Source organism: Dermochelys coriacea, chromosome 12, assembly GCF_009764565.3.
Source record: "Dermochelys coriacea isolate rDerCor1 chromosome 12, rDerCor1.pri.v4, whole genome shotgun sequence".
Lineage (NCBI taxonomy): Eukaryota > Metazoa > Chordata > Testudines > Dermochelyidae > Dermochelys > Dermochelys coriacea.
Genome location: NC_050079.1, coordinates 18,298,234 through 18,323,050, shown reverse-complemented (window position 1 = coordinate 18,323,050; position 24,817 = coordinate 18,298,234). Strand labels below are relative to the sequence as shown.

General features: G+C 44.7%; 1 protein-coding gene across 1 annotated transcript in view; it reads left to right on the top strand.

Annotated features, from left to right (window-relative positions):
- Nucleotides 1-9,276: 9,276 nt before the first annotated feature.
- LONP2 (lon peptidase 2, peroxisomal) overlaps nt 9,277-24,817 on the top strand; it is a 93,985-nt gene continuing 78,444 nt past the window's right edge. The window contains exons 1-5 of the mRNA XM_038368688.2: nt 9,277-9,743; nt 10,934-11,168; nt 17,416-17,547; nt 19,561-19,683; nt 20,726-20,889. Of these exons, the coding sequence (XP_038224616.1) occupies nt 9,511-9,743; nt 10,934-11,168; nt 17,416-17,547; nt 19,561-19,683; nt 20,726-20,889 (887 nt within the window). The 5' untranslated portion in view covers nt 9,277-9,510. The remainder of the gene's footprint in view (nt 9,744-10,933; nt 11,169-17,415; nt 17,548-19,560; nt 19,684-20,725; nt 20,890-24,817) is intronic.

Here is a 24,817-nt window from a genome sequence, read left to right as displayed (position 1 = left end):
AATTAGTCTAAAGGTTAGAGTAGACAGTCCTGTGCAAGTCTAGATAAAGCACTTATATAACTAAATGTGTCTCTTATAAAAGCCAATGTAAAGCTTATGAAGATTTCTATAGAGCCACAGAAAATGTACATCCTATTCTCCTTACCCATGCAAATATTTACATTCAAGTCTAGGCAGATTTATGAATTTGGTATGATCAAGAATGCTATATGTAGTATTAGGAGTACTATGTAAGGGAAATAGTTGGAGGTAGGAATCAGAGCAGAGAACTAAGAATTAGGATTTCTGGGTTCTCTTCTTGGCTCTGACCCTCTGTGTGACTTGAGCAAGTCTTAGGTCCAAATTTTCAGAAGTATTCATTATATCTTAATTTTGAGTGGCCAATATGAAACACTCAAGCCCTGGTTTTCAGAGGTGCTGAGCATGCACTTTGAAGTAAAGTGGATAGCATAGTGGAGTAAAGAAGTTAATTTTTAAAAGGAATAAAATAAACAGATATCTAAGCTGGCTAGTTTCTTGCAGGCTTCACAGTGGAAGTGGGTGTCAAGGGAAGGCCAGCTCAACAGCATTTTGTGCCTTATCCAGCAGTGCAATTAAGCACATGAAGTATGACTACTCACATGCTTAAGACTAAGTATGTGGTTTTAATACCTTGCTGAACTAGTTCCTAAATCTGGCCAGAGCAATTTTAGTTTACATGGGGCCAGCCAGTGCAAGCTTCTTCTGGGAGCCACTGCATTGGTAGAGTTGCCAGCTCCTCCAGAGGTTTAAGTGACATGATGGCAAATTGGGGGGGTGGTAAAAGTGGTGATATTCTTCCAAGCTCTGCCCACAGAATAAGCCTCACCCATCTGAGACAACCAAAATGAGGTACTATTCATGATAGATTGTGCAGAGATTCAAAATATGATTGTTCTATTCTCTGGGCTCCTCAAACTTGGTCCCCTTCAGCATGCTTTGAATGTGTCAATAGACTGTGCTGGGCTCCTCAAGCGTGGTTTCCCCTTTATTGTACTTAGATCCCCAGATATGCTCCTTGGGCTTGGCTCTTCCTTGGTGGGACTCAGATCCCTGCTTGGCTCCTTTAACTTGGGGGGAAAAGAATAAGTGGAGGTATCTCCCAGACATCACCCACAGATAATGCCAAAATGAAGTATCACTTTGAGGATATTGTAAGGATGTGATATTTCCTCTCCTTGCTTGCATGCTTTCATTAGCAGGTAACTAACAATGTTGACAATATCATCACTGGGCACCTGAGTTAATACCTCACTGAGATAAAGGGGCAGTGCACACCTCTCAGAGCTATTGTTTCAGACTCATTGCATCAGCTGATCTGAAAAATGTGATCTCAATGTTTCTTTGCTACCATAACATTTAGGGCTAGTCTATACTGGCAACACTAAAGCGCTGCCACAGCAGTGCTTTAACATGCCTTGTGTGGTCACGGTGCAATGCTGGAGCACTGTTTACACTGGCGCTTTACAGCACTGCAACTTGCTGCACTCAGGGGTGTGTTTTTCACACCCCTGAGTGAGAAAGTTGCAGCGCTGTTAATTGCCAGTGTAGACAAGCCCTTAGAGACTTTTTTAAAAAAAAATTAGGAGCTGAATTTTTGAAGCACATCATGGCAGTGTGAGAGGGCTACCAGTACACTGTACCATGACATTGGCTCAGTCTTAACCCTGCTTGATAGTAACAACATCAGAAGGTGTCATAACATTGTCAACATTAGAACTCCCACTGGTGCAGATGAACTGGTGATCAGTTGGTATATTTTGCTAAGTTTCCCTAGAGAGCAGGTTACCTGAAAAGCAAAGGCTCTGGTTGCCAAGCCCAATTGTCCTGGCAATCCAGCTTTAGGGAATAGTCAGATGAATCCATGGAGCCTATGATAATGGTAGATAACCAGCTGAACATGGGCTGCCAGTGCAATGCTGTAACTAAGAGTGAACACAGTCCATGCAGATACAAGGGTATATCAAGTAAGAGTAAAGAGGTGGTATTACCTCTGTATATGACATAAATGAGACCATTACTGGAGTACTAGGTCCAGTTCTGATGTCCATATTTCAAAGAAGATGTCAAACAGTTGGAAGGGATTCAGCAAAGGGGTATAAGAATGTAAGGTCTGTTTTCCAGACCCCAAATCAACGAGAGACTTAAAAGCTCAAGCTATTTCATTTATCCAAGAGAGAGATAAGTGGTGACTTCGTCACACTCCACTAGAACCTCCATGGAGAAGAGAGTTCAGGTAGTAGATAGTTCTTTAATCTTGTAGAAAGAGCTAATGAGATCTAATTGCTGTAAGCTGAAGCTAGTCAAATTCAGACTAGAAATAACATGCACATTTTAACAGATATCCTTATCTAGGGATATGGTAGCGTCTCCATCACTTGGAGTCTTTAAATCAAGACTGGATATCTTTAAAAGATATGATATAGCTCAAACAGATGTTACAGGTTTGATGCAGATATTGCTGTTATGGCCTGTGTTATACCGGCAGTCAGATCATCATAATGGTTCCTTCAGGTCCTAAGTTTTATGAAACTATGGAGCTAATTGAGGAATCCCTTTGACATCTTATTGTGAGGGGCTAGTTCTTCACTTACTGAGTGATGTACTGCCAGCCACTAAAGAAGTTTAGGGAGGCAGAAACTCTTAAGTCTTAAGCGCACTTAAGCAGACATCTCTTATTATTTACTGTTTGTTTTATGAGAGCATCTAGAGGTTCTGCATGTGGTTTCACTCACTGCTATAGCATGGCATTGCAGGGATTTTCATTGCTACCCCACCCCCTACTTTAGCCCTTCATGGTTTATCTATACTTTTGGAGGCCTAGCCTTCTGGTCAGGTCGCCTTCTAGTTCAGCCCCTCTACCAGGGTAACAAGTCTAGCAAATTCCATATCAACATCCAAACAAATGGGTCTTCTGCCCCTCTTGGACTACATTAAAGTTCCCATCTCTTCACCCCTAGTCCCAGGCCTGGCAGAGTTCTATTTTCCTTAAGCCAAGGACTGCATTTCAGGTCTTTCCTTGAAGACCCTCTTTTCCAGCAGCTTTTCCGTCTTCCCTTTCCAGGACCTCCAACAGCTTCTTGTAGGGATTTCTCCACTTTTTATAGGTCCTACTTCAGAACTTCCCACAGAAGCTCAACATGCTCCTCATGGGCAGCGGGTATCATAAGCAGGGCTAGACTGTGCCTTCCCAAACAGCCCAGCATGGCCCTGCCCATGCTCCGCCCTCAGGCCAGGCCCCCTCCTGCAGTTCCCAGTGCTCTGCCTTGGGCAGGGCAGTTGGTGCTGGGGCCACGCTGCCCAGAGCTAGCCGGGTCGCCCGACTGCTGGGAGTGCTGCCACCCAGCGTGCCGGGGCTGGCCACACCATCCCATCATCTGGAGCACCAGGCTATCCGTGCCGCCCAGAGCATGCCTGGAGTTGTGTTCTCCAAGCACATGGGACTGAGGGTATAAAACAGAACACAGGGGCCTCACACTTGGCCTTTCTCCTGCCCCCACCTATGCTGTAAGCAACTAAGACACTCAGAAGAAAACTAAAGACTCCAACAGAGGAGGCTGGCCCAGGTTTAAGGGACAAACCTATATATAAAGGACTGCAATATCCAGTGGGGTGAGAAAAACTGCTTAATCTAAATGTGGCCCAGTCTAATAGGGTTGAGAGTTTAGACTGCGGGGTTTATATTTTCTTTCTTTTGGTAACTAACTCTGACTTTTTGCCTATCACTTAAAATCTATCTTTTGTAGTCAATAAATTTGTTTAACTGCTCATCTTTACCAGTGACTTAGCCTGAATTGTGTGGTAAATCTGCTCAGGTTACAAAGGCTGGTGTATATCCACTTTCCATTGATGAAGTAGTGAACCAATTAATAAATTTGCACTGCTTGTCTTGAGCAGGGCAAGATGGTATATTCCTGAGGTACAGTGATAGGAACTGGGGAGATTTGGCTCTGGTGCCTTTCCCTTTCCTCTGGTGTGATTCAGGAGTGGCTCTGGGAGCATTCATGCAATCTAGCTGGGTGTGGGGTCTCCCCATGCGGTTGTGCTGAGTGATAACAGCACCTGGAGGGGTTTGCTGCTGGTCACTAGCAAGACACTGTGAGAGACAACCCAGGCTGGAGAGAGTTCAGGGGGCACAGTGGTCCCATAGTCCCAAGCTGCACCCCCAGCGATCCCCATCACAGTTCTAATCCTTGTACAAACATGTAGTAAGAGACAGCCCCAGCCCTGAAGAGCTGTTCAAGACAGATCAGCAAAGCAGTCTTTTATATCAATAATTGGAGTTTATTTCTCCTTGAAAGAATTGATAGAGACCAAAAATTGAGTGAGGAGCTCTACCTCACTGACCTTAGGAACTGACTATCTGTCAGGAAGAGAAAAAAATGGATTGAGGGGAGGGATAGGCATAACTACAGATAGATGTGGTTCCTTTAATGCAGTAATGATGCAAATTTTTTATCTGGTTGCTCAGAAACCCTTTAAATGAATATGCACTAGCAAATGTTTAACCTTTAGGTTTAGTTTGTGTTTATGTTCCAAATAAACCATAATTAGGGAAGCTTAAACATTTATATGAACCCAATCCTTCCCCCTCTGAATGTTAAGCATACGTTTACATCCTTATTATGTCTAATACCAGAAAATTCAACATTTCTCATGTTTATGTGTAATTTGCACTTTGGCATTCATGTTTTTAAATACCACATTGAACAGTATATTTAAATAGGCAAACAACATCTACCAATGCCTCTTTCCTGAAGAAGATGCTTAGTGGGCTAACTAGCAGGTTTGAAAACCTCCCTCCTTGTCCCCTACAAAACCGCACAGCCAGGGGTGGCCCTAGATCAAATGGTGTCCCAGGCAAGGAGTGTCTTTTGCGCACACACACCTTCCATTTATTAAACTTTTGAATACCTTATTTTTTCTACAGCACCCCAAGCCTAGCGTCCCTTCATGCCCAGCACCCCAGGAGGTCACCTGGGTCACCTGCCCCTAAATCCAGCCCTGCCCACAGCCCAGCTTAAGTGTTTGAGGTGGGGGTTGGAGAAGAGATGTATCTTTATGACAATAACATCTTACTTGGCCATAGGAATCTCTTGTATGTATTTAAATATGTCCTATTAGTTTGGCATTTTCAAGTTGAATGCAAGATTGCTAAGAAGAGGTTAATAAACTATGTGGCTAAACAAGTTAGTTTGCACTGTGGCTATTGCAGCAAATTTGTAAGACATCAGTTATTATAAACATTTCTATTACCACTGAGATTTTACCTCTGTACAGAAAAGCAGTAGTTCAAAGTACACTATCAAAGTCAGTAATTAACAAGGGGTCAGGTAACAGGCATTTTGACCTTGCATTTTTTTTACATCAGCAAAGAACATGCTGAATGAGGCATTTCAAGGGCCCAGTCCAACAATCTGATCTGGGATCTTGGACCACTCATTTTAATGGAACTTTGCAGGATTGGGGCCAAAGCTTATCATATACCAATATTCTATCAGTAGGCCTTGAGAGGCCAATGCAATGCTGATGAAAAACAAGCCGCATGGGCCTTATTGCACTTTCTCTTTTCTTCACATTTGTTTTTAGGGATTTGTTTCTAGTGAAAGAAAATAGTAGCTGGATATATGGAACAAGAGTGGTGATAACTGAGGGAGGAGAGTGAATGCAGTTATTTCCTGAAAGATCTGGAGTTCCTTACATCAAAATGTTGTACAATGAGGCCCTGATCCTAGTACTTGTTAAGACGCAGAGTCCAGTCTCAGCATGTAGTGAGCTCTGTGGAAAACCTCGAAGGATTTTTTTATTGTGTATAGCTAAATCATGGCCTAGTTGGCACAGGAAAGGGGAACATAGATTCATTTTTCCTGTGGAAAAGACCTCCTATTGGCCAGGTCAGGATTCCATGGGGATGGCTGAAGGTATGTGGTATGTACTTGTGTAGTACTTCACTTTGTGGCTTCTTTTAGCAGTTGCAGTGTTCCTCCAACTAGTGCTGTCTATACTCGCCTGCTGGGAAGCTGGATAACTTGTTTAACCCATGGGCTAACAAATATATCTGAGCATTTATCACGAAAGCTTATGCTCAGATAAATTTGTTAGTCTCTAAGGTGCTCAAGTACTCCTTTTCTTTTTGCGGATACAGACTAACACGGCTGCTACTCTGAAATCCATAATAAGAGTGAGCAAGAGACCATGAAACAGAGGAGTCCCTTCTGTTAAGTGTGACGGTTCGTAAGACAATATTTTGTTTATATAAACTTCCATCCCCATGTTAGACCATATATTTATAGTACATTTTGTCTCCCTTTAACAAAAACAATATAAATTAATTGTAGGTGCTGGCCTGACATCTGGTGGCTGAAATAGCTGTCGCAACACTCAGAAAGCTTCAAGACTAGAAGCTACTTGCAAGTTTGGCAGATGTGAGGTATGGCATTAAGTGATGTGACCCACAATTATAAAATAGGAAAAGCAGCACTTTACTTTGAAAGCCGGGTCTTTCCACATGTCTGCTGCACCATTTAAATACCTACACATAATTTCCTTTTGTTAACCATGGTGCATTTTTTTTATTCTGCTTTTACTACTAGTGCAATGTGAGTGCTAAAAGGGTAGGCAACCCTCTCAAAAGCCCATCCAAAAAGAGAATGACTTCAGGGCGTTAGTGGGCACAGAATCTGTCCATGTAGAGAGCAGCTTGCAGGGTCGGGGCCTAAAACATAGCACCTGAAACCCTCTGTATCTAAGGGACAGCCAAAGTGTAAGAAGGCAAACAGACAGAGAGAAGGGAAGTGATTTATAAACCACACAGCAGGTCAGTTGTAGAGCCAGGAATAGAACCTATATCCCCATAGTCAGGGCTGACCTTAGGGATGAACGGGCTGGCCCCCCACAGGGCGTGGTACTCAAAAGGGCACCATGCTGGTACCTCCCACCCACTTGACCTGCCCACAGCCAGTAGGGCTTAGAGGTAGTCAGGCAGGTGCAGGCAGTGTCTGGAGAGGAGGGATGGACTGAGCTGCAGGGGGCAGATGGACCAGCCAGGTAACTCCTCTGAAGTGGGGGTGCCCCTCCACCCCTACTGCTCTGCTCCGTTGCCATCTACAGCCACCACTGATCCTGTCCCCACTCTACCCGACCATGGACCAGCCCCAGCCAATCTCAGACCTGGAGCCTGCCTTCCATGCGCTGTGCAGGGCGGGGGTGCTGATGTCAGGGCGTCCTCTTCCTTCCACCTGCATACCTGGTCTCCGATGGGTGTCGGGGGAGCATTTCTGTCCTGGTGCCTAAGGGTGCAGAGTGGGAGCTACCGGCCCTGCTGTTCAGGCTTCTGAATGCTCTTCTTAAAGAGACAGCATGCTGACACACTCAGGCACACACGTCCCAACACATACAGTCCCCCACTCTCACTCTCTCGCACACACCACAACATACACACACTCCGTCCAATGCTCAGAGCTGGGTGCCTGGTCAGCACTGGCCGCCCAGCCAATGCTTAATTTGTATTGAAAGAGAGCCCTGGAATAAATTAAGCACTGTGGGGGAAGCAGTGGGGCCTGGAGATGATGGGGGGTGGGGGAGAGTTGTGGAGGTCAGGGGGAATGGGGTGCCCGTGGAGGTGCCAAACTAAAAGTTTGCCCAGGCTGCCATTTTACCTGAGGCTGGCCCTACCCATAGTCCCAACCCTCTATACTGCCTCTATTAGTCAATAGACAGCCTGTGTAATTGATTTCCTGGCTCAGGGTCTGTGATCATGCTGTCCGGATAGGCCATGCTTAGAATGCCAACTCAGAGCAGACTGCAAGAAATAGGGCAGACAATCCCGAAAACTGGTGGTTTATTCTATAGTTAGATTCACCAAGCCAGTAGCAAAACAGCTTCTGTAATACCACACTGGTTAACCAGAAGTCAAATACGGTCCTCTTTAGGCAATCCAACCCTCTGTCCTATCTAGACAGCCAAGTCTAATATAGTGAGGGGTTACTGAAAACCTTATTTGCCATACTTAAAGTTCTACCAGTCCCAAAGGCACAGACACATTGCCCATCTCAATGAATATTTCAGATCTCACCCAAATACACACTTACAGCCAATCCTTATTAACTAAATCTAAGTTTTATTAATAAAAAAAAGTTATATATGGTTAAGAGATCAATATACCCACAAATGTGTGTAAATCCCTTGGTCAGTTTCATAGCAAAGATGATGAGGCTGCTGATTTGTAAAAGTCTTTCTGGAATCAATTTAAAAGGCTTTACTCCAATAGGCAGTCCAGGTGTAGAATTTGTTCAAATTCTTCCATAGAATTCCAGGATAAATCCAAAGTAAACCTGGATTGTGGCTTAGTCTTGTGGCAAAGGAAGCCATCCTGTGGCTTCGTTTTTTCCTGTCAAAGTTTAAGAAGATCTGAGATAAAAAGGATCAGGCCAGAAGATTCTTTTATAGTTGAAGCAAACTGGACATTCGCAGGTAACTTCATCATGTGGGCTTTGATGAAAGCAAGCTGACAGTTTGATCTCTATGTAATGGGTCCTTTCTCAGAGAATACAGGTTTCAGAGTAGCAGCTGTGTTAGTCTGTATTTGCAAAAAGAAAAGGAGGACTTGTGGCACCTTAGAGACTAACAAATTTATTTGAGCATAAGCTTTCGTGAGCTACAGCTCACTTCATTGAATGCATCCAATGAAGTGAGCTGTAGCTCACGAAAGCTTATGCTCAAATAAATTTGTTAGTCTCTAAGGTGCCACAAGTCCTCCTTTTCTTCAGACAATACAGTTAGACTAGCCATTCAAACGATCAAAACAGTTGACAGGTAGTTTACGGTGTGAAATCACAAGTTTCAAAGAGAAAAGGAGTATTTGTGGCACCTTAGAGACTAACACATTTATTTGAGCATAGCGGCCGGGCGATCCCGGGTCGGTTTGGTCTGCACGCATCCGTGGAGGTCAGGGAGTTGAAATCTCCCCAGGACTTTGACACATCACCACCCTACATATTACCTATTAAAATCACTATTAATTATGATCTTGCCATTCGTTGTATTAATTATACAATGTATACTTGGTATAACGTATTGTGTGCGTTATTTTACTTACTACTGCGCATTTAATTTTAACATGATTCACTTTATGCATTATTTTAATACTAATGTCATTCCCTGAATGTGTATTTCTTATGCGTGTCCTGCTTGTCTCTGCATTGATGGTCATGACCAGGCCCGGATCCAGCCACCAGCTTCCCAGCTGTTGCGGCGGCGGCGGCTGCTTGGGGCGGCAAAATTGCTCGAGCCGCCCCTGGTCATGACCCCTCGGCTACGGCGGTTCCCCGGGAGCTGGCTCAGACTGGGCATTGGCTGCAGCAGCCGCAGCGCCCAGCAGGTGGCAGCACGAAGCGCCCAGCGGCTGCAGATTGTCCCCGCCCGCAGCCCGTAGCGGGGCGAGCGGGCGCTGTGGACTTTGCCCCGCCCGGCCGCGGCTTTGCTCCCCCGGCCATGGCCTCCGGCAGCGCCATCCAGATCCCCGGCCGCCTGCCGCTGCTGCTCACCCACGAGGGGGTCCTGCTGCCTGGCTCCACCATGCGCAGCAGCGTGGACTCGCCGCGGAACATGCAGCTGGTGCGCAGCCGGCTGCTGAAGGGCACCTCGCTGAAGAGCACCATCATCGGGGTGATCCCCAACACCAGCGACCCCGCCTCCGACTGCGACGAGCTGCCCTCCCTGCACCGGTGAGGGCCCCGGGACAGCCCCTGCCCGGCCGGGCTCCCCCATCCCCATCCCGGCCCGGCCTGCTCCTTCCCTTGCCCGGCCGGGCTCCCCCTCCCTGCCCCCCCCCCACCTCATACACCCTGCCCGGTGGGGCTCCAACATCCTCTCCCTGCCTTTCTTCTCCTGCCCCGCCGCCGCACGCTCCCTGCCCGGCTTGTACCAGGCGCTCTCATTCCCTGCCCTCTTTGCCACCCCCCCCCACCTGGGTACCCCATTTCCTGCCTTCTCCCCGCCACACTCATTCCTTCCAGGCCACCACCACCATCCTCAACGCCTGCTTCCTTCACCTACGCACCCTCCGCCCAGGCCTCCTTGCCCCAGGCCTGGTCCCCCGCCTGGTGCCCCTTACGCTACTTACTACTGGGTGGAAAGAGAATGGCAAAATATTAGAGGAGGGGTAGAAGAATGTAAAATCATTAGTTTTTTTTCAAGTGAAACTTGCAAAAAATTAATCCTGGGTCATTGAAAGAATATGGTGATTATTCATGACTTATTCTTACTCAAATGAGTAATGTGATTGCAACAGATCCTGCAAACACTTACACACCTGAATACTTTAGTTACATGAGTTGTCTCATGAGCAAAATAGGTTGCATCCATTGGGACAACTTGTACGTAAGTGTAAGGTATATAGCCTATTGATATCAGTGGGCCTGCTCCCACTTCTTTGTTGCAGGAGCCAACATTTTGTTTTAATCGGTACTGTAAATGTAAATTTACAGGCAATGTTAAGTTACTTAGGTCACTTATACCAATGTAATTCCATTGACTTTAAATGGAGTAGCACCTGACTTACAATAGTGCGTGATTGTACTAAGGCCCAGACTCCCTCTCAAAGAACTTAAATATTAAAATGCAACACCTCAGTCTTCCAAATTCTTACGCACACAAGTAAATTTAAAGCGCGTGAATTCCCACTGAGTTCAGTTGGACTCTTCTGGTTCATAAAGTTATATGTGTATGCAGGTTTGGGCCCTAAATTATGTTTATTGTGGTTAGCTTTGTTTCTTGAGGTTTTGGTTTGATTTCTTTTTAATGCAGTATGAATTTTTGATGAAATATAAAAGTTGGAAGTAAATTAGTTTGATTGTTGGAGTAAAATGCTCAGCTGAATGCTTGCAAATAACATGAATTTTTGGAACGTTTTCAGGATTGGCACTGCTGCACTGGCAGTTCAGGTGGTTGGCAGCAACTGGCCTAAACCACATTACACCTTGCTAATTACTGGCCTCTGCAGATTTCAAATCTTGCAATTGCTAAAAGAAAAACCATATCCTATTGCTGAGGTCGAACAGTTGGACCGACTTGAACAATTTACCAACCAGACTAAATCCGAGGAAGAACTGGGAGAGCTGTCAGAACAGTTCTACAAATATGCAGTACAGGTTAGTTGCTTTAATATTTTAGAACAGCAGTTCTCCAACTGTGGGTCAGGACCCCATTTTAATGGGGTTGCCAGGGCTGGCTGAGATTACAGGCCTCCTGCCCGGGGCTGAAGCCCTTCGGCTTTGGCCCCCCAGCCTGGGGAGATGGGGCTTTGGCTCCCCACCCCCCATTCCCTCCAGGGTGGCGGGGCTTGAGTGGGCTCAAGCTTCGGTCCCCCTTCATGGGGTTGTGCAGTAATTTTTGTTGTCAGAAGGGGGCTGTGGTGCAATGAAGTTTGAAGATCCCGTTCTAGAACTGTTTTTGTTTATACTTAGTAAGTTTGTATTTTATTTTTGAGTACTGCCTTGTCCTTAAATCGGGGTCTCAAACTCCCGGCCCATGGGCCATCTGTGGCCTGAGAACCTCCCCAATGTGGCCTTCCGGGCTCCAGCAATTTTGGATTCTCTCCCTTGGCCCTGCTGCCGACCCTGGTTGCTCCCCATACCCGCCCGGGGCCCCGCCCACCACCGGCAGCACAGCATTGCGGAGCTGAGCAACTTCCTGTGCGCTCGCTCCAGTGGCTGTTGGCCCCTCCCTGGGGTGGGGCTGTGTCTTCATGTGCTGCTCCTACCCTGAGCGCCCTGCAGCCAATGGGAAGCTGTGGGGGTGGTGCCTGGGGGAAGCAATATGTGGAGGCCCCACGGCCTGGCCCACCCCACCCTGCCTTGGAGTCCCAGGTAAGCGCCACACCCCCCGACCCCTTCCTAGATCCTGCACCCCCACCCCTTCCTCCTGCCCCAGCCCAGAGCCTGCACCCAGTACCCAAACTCCATCCCAGAGCCTACACCCAAGACCCCCTCCCCTGCCCAAAATCCCTCCCAGAGCCCAACCTCTCACCCCTTCTGCACCCCAATCCCCTACCCCAGACCTCCTCCCGTACCCAAACTCCTTCCCAGAGTCTTAGGCAAGTGGCAGGCGGAGTTTGGGGGGGGTTCTGGGCAGCAAGAGTGACATTGGCCCTCTGGGAGGATTTGAGGACTGGCACTGGCCCTAATGTACATTGAATTTGAGACCCCTGCCTTAAACCCTCTTGCTATAAAACAAGTGGTTTGAAATGTTCTTTGACATAGTTCAAAGATCCTATATGCTAAGATCCTGATCCTATTCTGAGTTCCATGTGGGAACATACTGTGCTATACACAGTTTGTTACAAGATTTGGGACTAGATCATTTACCAGGAAATATCAACGCCTATGTTATCTCATGACAAAATCAGACTTTTTTGAATATTAAGTAGGCCTAGCCCTTATTCATTACTTGGGGCCAGATTCACAAAGGAACTTATGGGGTGGCGATACATCACCATGCCTAACTAAAAGGTGTTTAGAAAATCACTGGAACTCTCAAAGTCTGAGTTTAAATGCTCAGGCTTCCTATACAATGAATGGAAGGAGATGGTTCTCTTATTTTAAGGCACCAAATACAGCTACAACAACACTGTATACTCAGAATAAATAGGATTAACAAGAGCCAGCATGCTAGGTGGCTCCCTGGCTGAGCTAGCTGATGGGAAATGCCAAGGAGAGGGCATCTCCCTGTCTCTCTCAGAGAGATCAGTGCCTAAATCCAGGCTACAGGGAGGCACCTGCCTCTGCTTGAGATTCTTAGCTACAAACCCTCTCTTGATGTGGGAGAGCCGTGTTCAAGTCCCCTGTCCACCTGTGGGGGAGAAGAGATTTGAACAGTGGTCTCTCATTTCTCAGTTGTGGCCTAGCCAGTCCACTGTGGACTGTCCACTGTGGAATATTCTGATGTGAGTCTCCCTTAGTCTCTACTGTGACTAAATAATGAAAGAATCATTGGGCCAGAGAGAGATGGAGAAAGAAAAAGCATGAGAATGAGTTTCCAGCCTGGTTAGAGCACTCACTGGCAGGTGGGAGACCCAGGGTCCAGTTTTCCTGTTCCAGTGACTCTTAAACTATTTATCCACAATGGACCGGCTTCAATAGGAAAGACTGAGGAAGCCCCACATCACAAAATCCTACAGCCCGGTGGTTAGGACACTCAACTGAGAGGTGGCAGATCTCTGTTCAGATCCATGCTCCCTGCAGGTAGAGCGGGACTTCAGCTAGGGGTCTTCCTTGACCCAGGTGAGTACCCTGACAAGTGGTCTAAAAGTTATGAGGGAGGGCCTCCTTCTTCCCCCACCAGCTGTTGCGTTAGCTCTGCTGTGGGATCCGGATTGGGTCCCACAGGCAATTGAGGCAGAGGAACACCATCTTTCCCTGATTCATGCATTGCTTTGAGGCTTAGGTGTTTGGATACCTGGGTGGGAGCTGCAGTGCACAGGCAGAAACATAGACACCGGGAGAACTTTTACTGCAAAAATGTAGGTGCCTACAGGGTTTGGCGGCAGCTAAGTGTGGATTTTATGAATCTCAGTGGGGCCTGATTCTGGGAGTGAAGAGAAAAAGTCCTTTGGTGAATATAGCGCTTGGATCAGACATAGCTAAGGAAAACTAGGACGCTGCAAAAAAGATGTTGGCTAGATTAGTGTTCAGAGGCACTAGGTTGCTGGAGGTGCTGTTGTTGGAATGGAATGTGATAACGGATGCTCACAGCTGGTGGTATTAAAGTGTGGTTCTTTCCTGGAAAGCAGTGAAAAATGGCATTGTGGGGTTCCATATTCATTGTTTTACACAGATTTCCATATCTAATTTCCTCAGAGAGTCAAGCAGGGATCTTTCTATCTCCTGCATCATTCGAGTAATAAAAGAACTCTAAGCCAAATTGCAGCTGAATAGTTATGTTGTCTTTAGATTAGGCCTTGGTGAAGGCCTGGTTTCCACAGCTGGCATTGATAGTATAAAGTGGGTGATTATTTTTTAATTATTGTTTTTACTTTTGTGGGCACCATGGGAGAAGTGTTTGGTAGAAGAATTTGAATGAAGTGAGTGGTGATGTCTTAGCAGACTCCATTTACAGAAGGAGAAAAAGTATGTTGAGTAGGTTTGTTGAAAGAAAAATAAATAAATTGGAAAGACTAAATAGAAGATAAAGACTTAGCTTAACTTCTCTCCCAGCTTGCAACAACTTCCTATAGGTTGCACTAGGAGCACTGGGGTCTAAAGTGTTTTGGTTATCCCAAAAATGGGAGAATTGGTTTTGTTTTCTTGTCAGTGATGATTCTAGATTTTGACATTAAGTCTAGCAAACAGATGCTGTGGACGTTTAAAAATGTTTTATATCTGTGTGCTAGAGCATGTCTTTTTGAGCCCTTCTGTGAGCTCTGCTAAAAGAAAAGGATATGTTTGAGCAGGCATATTGAGCCCTGGGCATATTGAAATCAGCAGTGATTCACATTGCTCTATGGCAACCCCTCTACAGTGGCTTGACTGGCTGCCAGGGAAGTCTTCTCTTGACTAGTTCTGCTGGACTTCAGCGGCTGAAGCTTACTCCCACCAGACTACCTTTAGATGCTCCAGATTCATAGAACTATTGAAGATTGACTTGTTTTTTTCCCTTGGTTTATTCCCTCATGATGTAATCCTCCTCCTCATTTGAAAATCTAGAATGGAAAACATGGATAGAAATGATTGGAAGGTAGAGAAGGAAAGTGTTTTAAAAGAGGCAGGGTGTGGATCTTGGACACATGGCTAGAAGAAGCAGATGAGCAGAAAGAAAAGAGCAGAACTAAACATGTAGTCTTTCATCCCCCAAAATTATGCAATAACAAGGCACATGATATACTTCACTTGCTTGTATGTTTATCCCTTTCCTCTGTTTAATTTTTGACTGAATTTAGATTGGAAACTCTCTGAGGCGGGAACTATGTCGTCTTTGTATTCTGTGAAAGAGCCTACTACACTTCCAGACACTGGATAAATAATAAGTCTTTGATAGTAAAGCTGTAGAATCAATTTCTGTTCTTATGCCAATCCTGTTGGCAGCATATGCATAATGTCTTGCAAAAGGTGTGGTGGTGTTGATGATGCTAGTCATCTTGATTTCGAGGAAGACATTGACAATCCTTGTTTGTACTAATGGGTCTTTGGGTGATTCCACAGATCAATTCAAGAAGAACAGAATTTACCACACTGGCCACAGTCATTTGCGTAGTTGTGGTGCATGAGTTGCACAGTGTTTTTATGCCTGGCTCTGTATTTCCAGCTGCTCAACAGAATTCTTCTCAAAGTCATGGACATGCATCCTTGTTGCATGGTACCATGCAATACAATCTATCGCCAGTTGCTCAAAGGTTGAGTCAGAAATTTTTGTTTGCACAGATTTTATTTCAGGGTGGCTTTGAAGCATTTCATTGACCCTTCATGCTTATGATTGCCAGAGCTTAATTTGGTATACTAGAATTGTTTTGATAAATGGGTCTCAGGCATACGGACTGTGTGGCCAGTCTGTCTCAAGTGTATGCAGATCAAATGAGCCTTGATGCTGACAAAACCGGACTTCTCCAGGACTTCCATGTTGGAAACCCAGACCTGCCATTTGATGCCCAGCAAAAAGTGTAATGGAACTTTTAGTGACCACAAATAATCAGAAATTTTATTTTATATCTCATTCAAAATATGTCACTTACCAGGAATATAGTACTCAATATTGCCAAACTGGGGTGCTGGTTCAGTTCACTCAAGAGTGCCAGTGACCAAATTGCTGAGAGTACTGCTTGCAGCATTTTTGCGTTTTTGTCTTCTACCAAAGTGATGACCAGGCCTGATGCTGCTTAACTTGTGAAATTTAACAAGATCACAGCCTAGGTGCTGCAGTTAAATAATCCTGGGCATTTCAGTAGTGCTGTGCATCGGAGCTATGTAAATCATAAATGCACCTTAATATAATAGTTCTGACGTAATAAACTTGACTATTGTCATGTGTCAGGGTAAACTTTAAATTGTTCTGTTTGTAACAAGAATATTATTAAAAGTCTGGTTAAGGTACTGCCCCTTAATCATAAAAAACAAAAATCAAACAAAAAACCAACTACATAGAAATTATTTTGTCAGAGGGATGCACAAATCTGAGATGTCAGAGAAAGTTCATAACTGTTCTAATCACATTTTATGGGATCAGAAAGATCTGGTACAATGTGAATGGGAGAGTTTTTGTACTTTCTTCCTTTTCTTAACACTGAATAAAAGAGGTTGAGGAAAGCACTAAGAACTATAATAATATTTAGGGTCCGTCTCTGTCATAAATATAAAGGGAAGGGTAAACACCTTTAAAATCCCTCCTGGCCAGAGGAAAAATCTTTTCACCTGTAAAGGATTAAGAAGCTAGGATAATCTCACTGGCACCTGACCAAAATGACCAATGAGGAGACAAGATACTTTCAAAGCTGAGTGGGGGAGAAACAAAGGTTCTCTCTGTCTGTGTGTTGTTTTTGCCAGGAACAGAAAAGGAAAGGAGTCTTAGAACTTAGTAAGTAATCTAGCAAGATATGTGTTAGATTCTATTTTGTTTAAATAGCTGATAAAAGAAGCTGTGCTGAATGGAATGTATATTCCTGTTTTTGTGTCTTTTTGTAACTTCAGGTTTTGCCTAGAGGGATTCTTTATGTTTTGAATCTGATTACCCTGTAAGGTATTTACCATCCTGATTTTATAGAGGTGTTTCTTTTATTTTTTTCTTCAATTAAAATTCTTCTTTTAAGAACCTGATTGCTTTTTCATTGTTCTTAAGATCCAAGGGTTTGGGTCTGTGTACACCTATGCAAATTGGTGAGGACTTTTATCAAGCCTTCCCCAGGAAAGGGGGTGTAGGGTTTGGGAGGATTTTGGGGGGAAAGAAGTTTCCAAGCGGGCTCTTTCCCTGTTATATATTTGTTAGATGCTTGGTGGTGGCAGTAATAAAGTCCAAGGGCAAAAGGTAAAATAGTTTATACCTTGGGGAAATTTTAACTTAAGCTGGTAAAAATAAGCTTAGGGGGTTTTTCATGCAGGTTCCCACATCTTATCCTAGAGTTCAGAGTGGGGAAGGAATCTTGACAGTCTGAAACAAACAAGCAAAGAAACTGAAGTTTTGACAGCCCTGGTAGATGGGGTTAACTTAATGCCTCTTAGTTCTTTTTGCTGACTGTCAAAAGTGCTGTTTGGTTATGCAAACAGAAATCTTTTCCTTTCAAAGACGCAATTATTTCTCAGTTTGTGGATGTTCACCTTCATAATAAAATCTGGACAACTGTTTTTTTCACATCAAAAAGAAACACTAGGGAATACTGAAAATTGTTCTCACTTTCTTGTTTCCTCCTTACAGCTGGTTGAAATGTTGGATATGTCTGTCCCTGCAGTTGCTAAGCTGAGACATCTTTTAGACAATCTGCCTAGAGAAGCTTTACCAGATGTACTGACTTCGATCATCCGCACAACTAACCAAGAAAAGCTGCAGGTACTGTATACTTCTGCCTTAAACTTCCAGGGGAACCAAGGGTTTAGTACTTACAGTTCAATCCACTACTAGATAACTTCAGAATCACTCAAACAAATGTGTTCTGTTTACTGAAGGGCTGACTGTCAAGGTTTTGCTTGTGCTGCCATGGGCTGGCAGGTGCATTTCACGTGACAGTCATGATGATGAATCAACACCATGTTGGCCTCAGGCCTAGGTTAGCTGGGTTACTGATTGTGCTGTTCCTCCTCCTATGTGAAACAGGGCCAGACTTTCTCTTCTCTCATGGCAGGCCAAATAGGAGTCCAGTTACTGATCTGAAGTGAAAGTACAGAGTGCAGCTGGTTCTTGTGCAAAGGAAAGATAGGGCAGTTCTTAGCTCTGCTCCCTACAGTTGTCATTGCAAGTAGAGTCGATGGAAGGAGCCAACAGCTGTCTATTACTTGCTTCCTGGCCATCTGAATGCAGTGGGAAGCATAGAGTGTGAGACAGCGCCAAGAAGATTGTAGAAAAGGTGGCTTTTCAAAAATCCGCTTGCCTGTTTCAGACTAGCAGTCATGTTACTTGTACTTCTTTGGCTTTAGTATGCCTGTAGGAGCAGTGAGAGTCTGGCCCCACCTTTCCTAGTGACCCAGTTCCAGCCGCAAGGGGAGGAGGATATTAAATGTATTTCAGGGCATTGCTGAGTGTGGGGATAGGAACTCCTAATTGGCCCATGGTCTTCATTGCCACACCCCTAGCTGTTTAGTAATCTGTGCAGATTAGTAAATCTCTGCATTTTTAACCCTGCCAACATTGCAAGTACTGTCTTGGGGTGGCAGCAAGCCATTATGAGCTTTCATTGCCTAATAAGAAATGGGGTGCCCAAATATTCACATGATCAGTGTAAAGAGAATTGGAATTCAAAATGAAAATAAAGTAATAGATGTGACTGGAAAAGAAACCAGAGGAGAGAAGGCGAGGTTTCTGAGACTGCTGGAGAAGGAAGGGATCATCTATCTCGTGGTTTTTCTCAGAGGGCTAAGTCCTTCCTCCAGGTTTAATAATTGAGAAATGACTGCTGATACTGGTTTGCTGCAGGATATGCACCTTATTAATGAGGCACATTAAAAAGAGAGGCAGGATAAGAGCAGTTTTCCTTTTCTTCCAGTTCCGTAGCCATGCCGGAGTAATTAGCAGAAGTCTTTTGATGCTAGCCTTACAATTATAGTGCCCTTTGAAACTTGGTAACATAGAATTGTGCCCAGAAATTTCACTGCTTTTTCTCTGGGAATTTCCTTAAAGCAGATACCTGTCGGCAAAAGAAAATAAGGCATTAAATATAGAGTTATTTCAACTAGCAACATTGCTGTTGTCTCTCTTTTTGAAGGTTTCCTCTACTTTCATTGTTTATGTCTACACAGTAGCTGGGAGGATGCTTTCCATCTTGGGCAGACAGACATGCATAGCTCTACTCGAGATAGTATGCTAAAAATAGCTGAGTGGCCTCAGTAGCCTGTGGGGTGGCTTAGGTTAGTCACCCGAGTACGTACACAGGGGGTTGGGCAGGATTGTTTTTGGATGGGTAACTCAAGCAGCCACCTCTGCTGTCCCTGCCGCACTGCTATTTTTTGCATGCTAGTTTGAGCAGAGCTATGCATGTCTGTCTGCTTGTGATGGGAAGCATCTTCCTAGCTGCTGTGTAAACATACACATTATGTATTGTCTACTTTCCCTGTTCACCTCTTACACTGTGTGCTTCCAGTTGCTTTTGTGCTCTTCTTAACAACAAACACAAAGCACAACCCAAACTCTGAAGTCATTTCACACATCTGAGATAGGAGCCTTATATTCCACTCTGCTGTTACTAAAAACTGCTTTCATATTTTTTTGCAAACTGTCTACTTCAGAACTCTGATAACAATGCATCATTAACCCAGAGAAAATCTGTGTGCTATCATTACTTATAGACTATCCTCTAAATGGTACAGAGAAATACTGTTAACTGTTTTCACTCTCATTCTCTGCTGTTAGATTTTAGATGCTGTTAGCCTGGAGGAGCGATTCAAGATGACTATACCATTGCTTGTTAGACAGATTGAAGGCCTGAAGCTGCTTCAAAAAACCAGAAAACCCAAACAGGATGATGATAAAAGGGTATGGACATTTAAACACGGCTTCTCAAATGCACTCCATGGTTTGGCAGAGAGGAATAATTTAATTAAATATAGGGTCTCATTTTCAAAAATGGCATCTAAAATTGAATCCACAATCATTCACATTTAATTTCTGTGACCATAATTTTTCATATCCAGGTAATAACCTGTATAAAACATCCAAATCCCATATTCTATACAAGATGGCTATTTAGATTTTTACTAAACCATATTAAAGCACCTAAACAAAGGCTTTAAGCACATTTGACATCCATTTAAAAAAAAAAAACAAATAGGCTTAAACAGAATCATTTCATGACCCAATTTGCTTGTGCAAATTCTGTTTCTGCTATCTAAAACTTTAAAAGTGAAAAATTGAGTACAGTTTTAAAACTCATGTTGAGGCCTCTTTCAGAATGTGACTTTAATTGTCCAACAGTATGAGAATAAAATAACACTGAAATGGGTGTTTTATACATGAGTGAAACAAGCATTGAGACCTGTAGTTTTCCAAAACATGGTAGTCTGATCACATCTCGGCTCTGAGCTATGATCATGTGTAGTGTGTATATATATACAACCATGTTTAATGATCAACAATTACTTTTATGGGAATTGAGGGGGAAAAAGTAAGAGCCCTGTTTACTCACTGTGAAGGTTAGTCTTATTCAATTATTACTGTGTGCTATAATGCAAAGTTTTTAAAAGTATAATTAATAACACCTTCAAATTTCTTCCTTGTTTTCTAGTATCCAATAGGTATGGATGGTTAGTGTATTTTTGTAAATAGGTACCATAAGAGAGATATGTTTCTTTACTTTAATAATCATGAGATCATATTTAGAACAGGTTAATAGTCATAGATTTTTAATACTAGAAGGGACCATCATAACTATCTATCTAGTCTGACTTGCAGTGTAAGACAAGCCAAAGAACCTCACCCAATAAATTATGCATCAAGCCGTTGACTTCAGTTTAAGCCACAGCTTATTTTCCAAAAGATATTTGTGCGCCATTCTGTGCTTCTGTTTTCTGCTTCTTAGGTTGTAGCTATTCGTCCTATTCGGAGGATCAATCACATTCCAGGTACTGCAGAAGATGAAGAGGAGGATGAAGATCATGATGACATTGTTATGCTAGAAAAGAAAATTAGAACATCCAGTATGCCAGAGCAAGCTCTTAAAGTTTGTGTAAAAGAAATAAAAAGGTAGGTGATAAAATCTCTGTAATAGTGAGGTTTTCAAATGTTTATTAATTGACTTTAAATCTCTTACAATTATAAGTGTTGAGGCAGGCCTTAATAATAGCTGATGCCACTAGCCTGGCCTATAATACTCATATAAAATACTTTTCATCAGGAGATCTCACTACTTTACAATGAAGGCAAGTCTCATTATCCTCCTTTTATAGTGGTGGAAAGAAGGCAAGGTGAGGTGAAGTGACTTACCCAAAGTAACCTAGCAGGCCAGTGGACAATCTGGGATTGGAATCCAGGTCTCCTGAGTCCCAGTCAAGTGCTCTATCTAGTTGGGCAGTGGTTTTCAAACTTTTTTTCTGGGGACCCAGTTGAAGAAAATTGTTGATGCCCATGACCCAGTGGAGCTGGAGATGAGGGTTTTGGGGTGTGGGAGGGACTCTGGGGTTGGGTGGGCTCAGGGCTGGGGCAGGGGGGCCGGGGTGCTGGAGGGGGTCAGGGCTCTGGGCTGGTGGTGCAAGCTCTGGGGTAGGGCCGGGGATGAGGGATTTGGGGTTCAGGAAAGGGTTCTGGGTATGGGGGGTCTCAGGGCTGGGGCAGGGGATTGGGGTGCGGATTACCTCCAACAGCTCCTGGTCAGCGCTGCAGCCGGGGTGCAGACGCAGGCTTCCTGCCTGTCCTGGCACCATGGACCACGTGGCGCCCCAGAAGAGACCAGCAGGAGGTCCAGCTCCTAGGAGGAGGTGCACAAGCAGCTCCGTGTGGCTTTCGCCCACAGGCACCGCCCTGCTCAGCAAATGCGGAGCCGGTGCTCGGGGCGGGGGCAGCACATGGAGCCCCTTGGCCCCCCACTGGCTGCTTCTGGGGCGCAACGCGGTGTCGACACTAGCCTGCCTTAGCTGGGCAGCACCACCGACAGGACTTTTAATGTCCCTTACATGCCACAGCTCAGTACTGGGTCGTGACCTGAACTTTAAAAAACACTGCACTACGGAACACTTTTGGCTTCTGAGCATCTATTTCTCTTTATTAAAATAGGAAATTACAATCATAGAATCATAGAATATCAGGGTTGGGAGGGACCTCAGGAGGTCATCTAGTTCAACCCCATGCTCAAAGCAAGACCAATCCCCAACTAAATCATCCCAGCCAGGGCTTTGTCAAGCCTGACCTTAAAAATCTCAAAGGAAGGAGATTCCACCACCTCCTTAGATAATGCATTCCAGTGCTTCACCACCCTCCTAGTGGAAAAAGTTTTTCCTAATATCTAACCTAAACCTCCCGCACTGCAACTTGAGACCGTTTCTCCTTGTTCTGTCATCTGCTACCACTGAGAACTCTTTGGAACCCCCTTTCAGGTAGTTGAAAGGAGCTATCAAATCCTCCCTCATTCGTCTCTTCTGGAGACTAAACAATCCCGGTTCCCTCAGCCTCTCCTCTTAAGTAATGTGTTCCAGTCCCCTAATCATTTTTGTTGTCCTCCGCTGGACGCTTTCCAATTTTTCCACATTCTTCTTGTAGTGTGGGGCCCAAAATTGGATACAGTACTCCAGATGAGGCCTCACCAATGTCGAATAGCGGGGAACGATCATGGCCCTCGATCTGCTGGCAGTACCCCTACTATCATCTACTACTTATACATCCCAAAATGCCGTTAGCTTTTTTGGCAACAAGGGCACACTGTTGACGCATATCCAGCTTCTTGTCCACTGTAACCTCTAGGTCCTTTTCTGCAGAACTGCTGCCTGGCCATACGGCCTCTAGTCTGTAGCGGTGCATGGGATTCTTCTGTCCTAAGTGCAGGACTCTGCACTTGTCCTTGTTGAACCTCATCAGATTTCTTTTGGCCCAATCCTCCAATTTGTCTAGGTCACTCTGTATCCTATCCCTACCCTCCAGCGTATCTACCACTCCTCCCAGTTTAGTGTCATCTGCAAACTTGCTGATGGTGCAGTCCATGCCATCCTTCAGATCATTAATGAAGATACTGAACAAAATCGGCCCCAGGACTGACCCTTGGGGCACTCCGCTTGATACTAAAGGAGTACTTGTGGCACCTTAGAGACTAACAAATTTATTAGAGCATAAGCTTTCGTGAGCTACAGCTCACTTCATCGGATGCTCTAATAAATTTGTTAGTCTCTAAGGTGCCACAAGTACTCGTTTTCTTTTTGCGAATACAGACTAACACGGCTGCTACTCTGAATCGCTTGATACTGGCTGCCAACTAGACATGGAGCCATTGATCACTATCCGTTGAGCCCAACAATCTAGCCAGCTTTCTATCCACCTTGTAGTCCATTCATCCAGCCCATATACTTTAACTTGCTGGCAAGCATACTGCGGGAGACCGCATCAAAAGCTTTGCTAAAGTCAAGGAATAACACATCCACTGCTTTCCCCTCATCCACAGAGCCAGTTATCTCGTCATAGAAGGCAACTAGATTAGTCAGGCATGACTTGCCCTTGGTGAATCCATGGTGACTGTTCCTGATCACTTTCGTCTCCTCTGAGTGCTTCAGAATTGATTCCTTGAAGACCTGCTCCAAGATTTTTCCAGGGACTGAGGTGAGGCTGACTGGCCTGTAGCTCCCTGGATCCTCTTCCTATCCTTTTTTGAAGATGGGCACTACATTAGCCTTTTTCCAGCCATCTTGGACCTCCCCCAATCGCCAAGAGTTTTCAAAGATAATGGCCAATGGCTCTGCAATCACATCCGCCAACTCCTTTAGCACTCTCAGATGCAGCGCATCTGGCCCCATGGAATTGTGCTCATCCAGCTTTTCTAAATAGTCCTGAACCACTTCTTTCTCCACAGAGGGCTGGTCATCTCCTCCCCAAGTTGTGCTGCCCAGTGCAGTAGTCTGGGAGCTGACCTTGTTCGTGAAGACGGGCAAAAAAAGCATTGAGTACATTAGCTTTTTCCACATCCTCTACCACTAGGTTGCCTCCCTCATTCAGTAAGGGGCCCACACTTTCCTTGACTTTCTTCTTGTTGCTAACATACCTGAAGAAACCCTTCTTGTTACTCTTAACGTCTCTTGCTAGCTGCAACTCCAAGTATGATTTGGTCTTCCTGATTTCACTCCTGCATGCCTGAGCAATATTTTCATACTCCTCACTGGTCATTTGTCCAGTCTTCCACTTCTTGTAAGCTTCTTTTTTGTGTTTAAGATCAGCAAGGATTTCACTGTTAAGCCAAGCTGGTCACCTGCCATTTTTACTATTCTTTCTACACATTGGGATGGTTTGTTCCTGTAACCTCAACAAGGATTCTTTAAAATACAGCCAACTCTCCTGCACTCCTTTCCCCCTCATGTTGTTCTCCCAGGTGATCTTGCCCATTAGTTCCCTGAGGGAATCACAGGCTGCTTTTCTGCAGTCCAGGGATCGTATTCTGCTGCCCTCCTTTCTTCCTTGTGTCAGGATCCTGAACTCGACCATCTCATGGTCACTGCCTCCTAGGTTCCCATCCACTTTTGCTTCCCCTACTAGTTCTGCCCGGTTTGTGAGCAGCGGGTCAAGAGGACAGCAGCCCCTGTTGGTTCCTCCAGTAGTTGCACCAGGAAATTGTTCTCTACACTTTCCAAAAACTTCTTGGATTGTCTGTGCACCGCTGTATTGCTCTTCCAGCAGATATCAGGGTGATTAAAGTCTCTCATGAGAACCAGGGCCTGCGATCTAGTAACTTCCATTAGTCGCCGGAAGAAAGCCTCGTCCACCTCATCCCCCTGGTCTGGTGGTCTATAGCAGACTCCCACTACGACATCATCCTTGTTGCTCACACTTGTAAACTTAATCCAGAGACTCTCAGGATTTTTTGCAGTTTCATACTGGAGCTGTGAGCAGTCATACTTGAGGTTTCTAAATTAATTAATAGATAAAGAAAATGCAGTGGATAACAGCCTGCTAGGATTTTAGTAAGGTTATAGATAAAAAT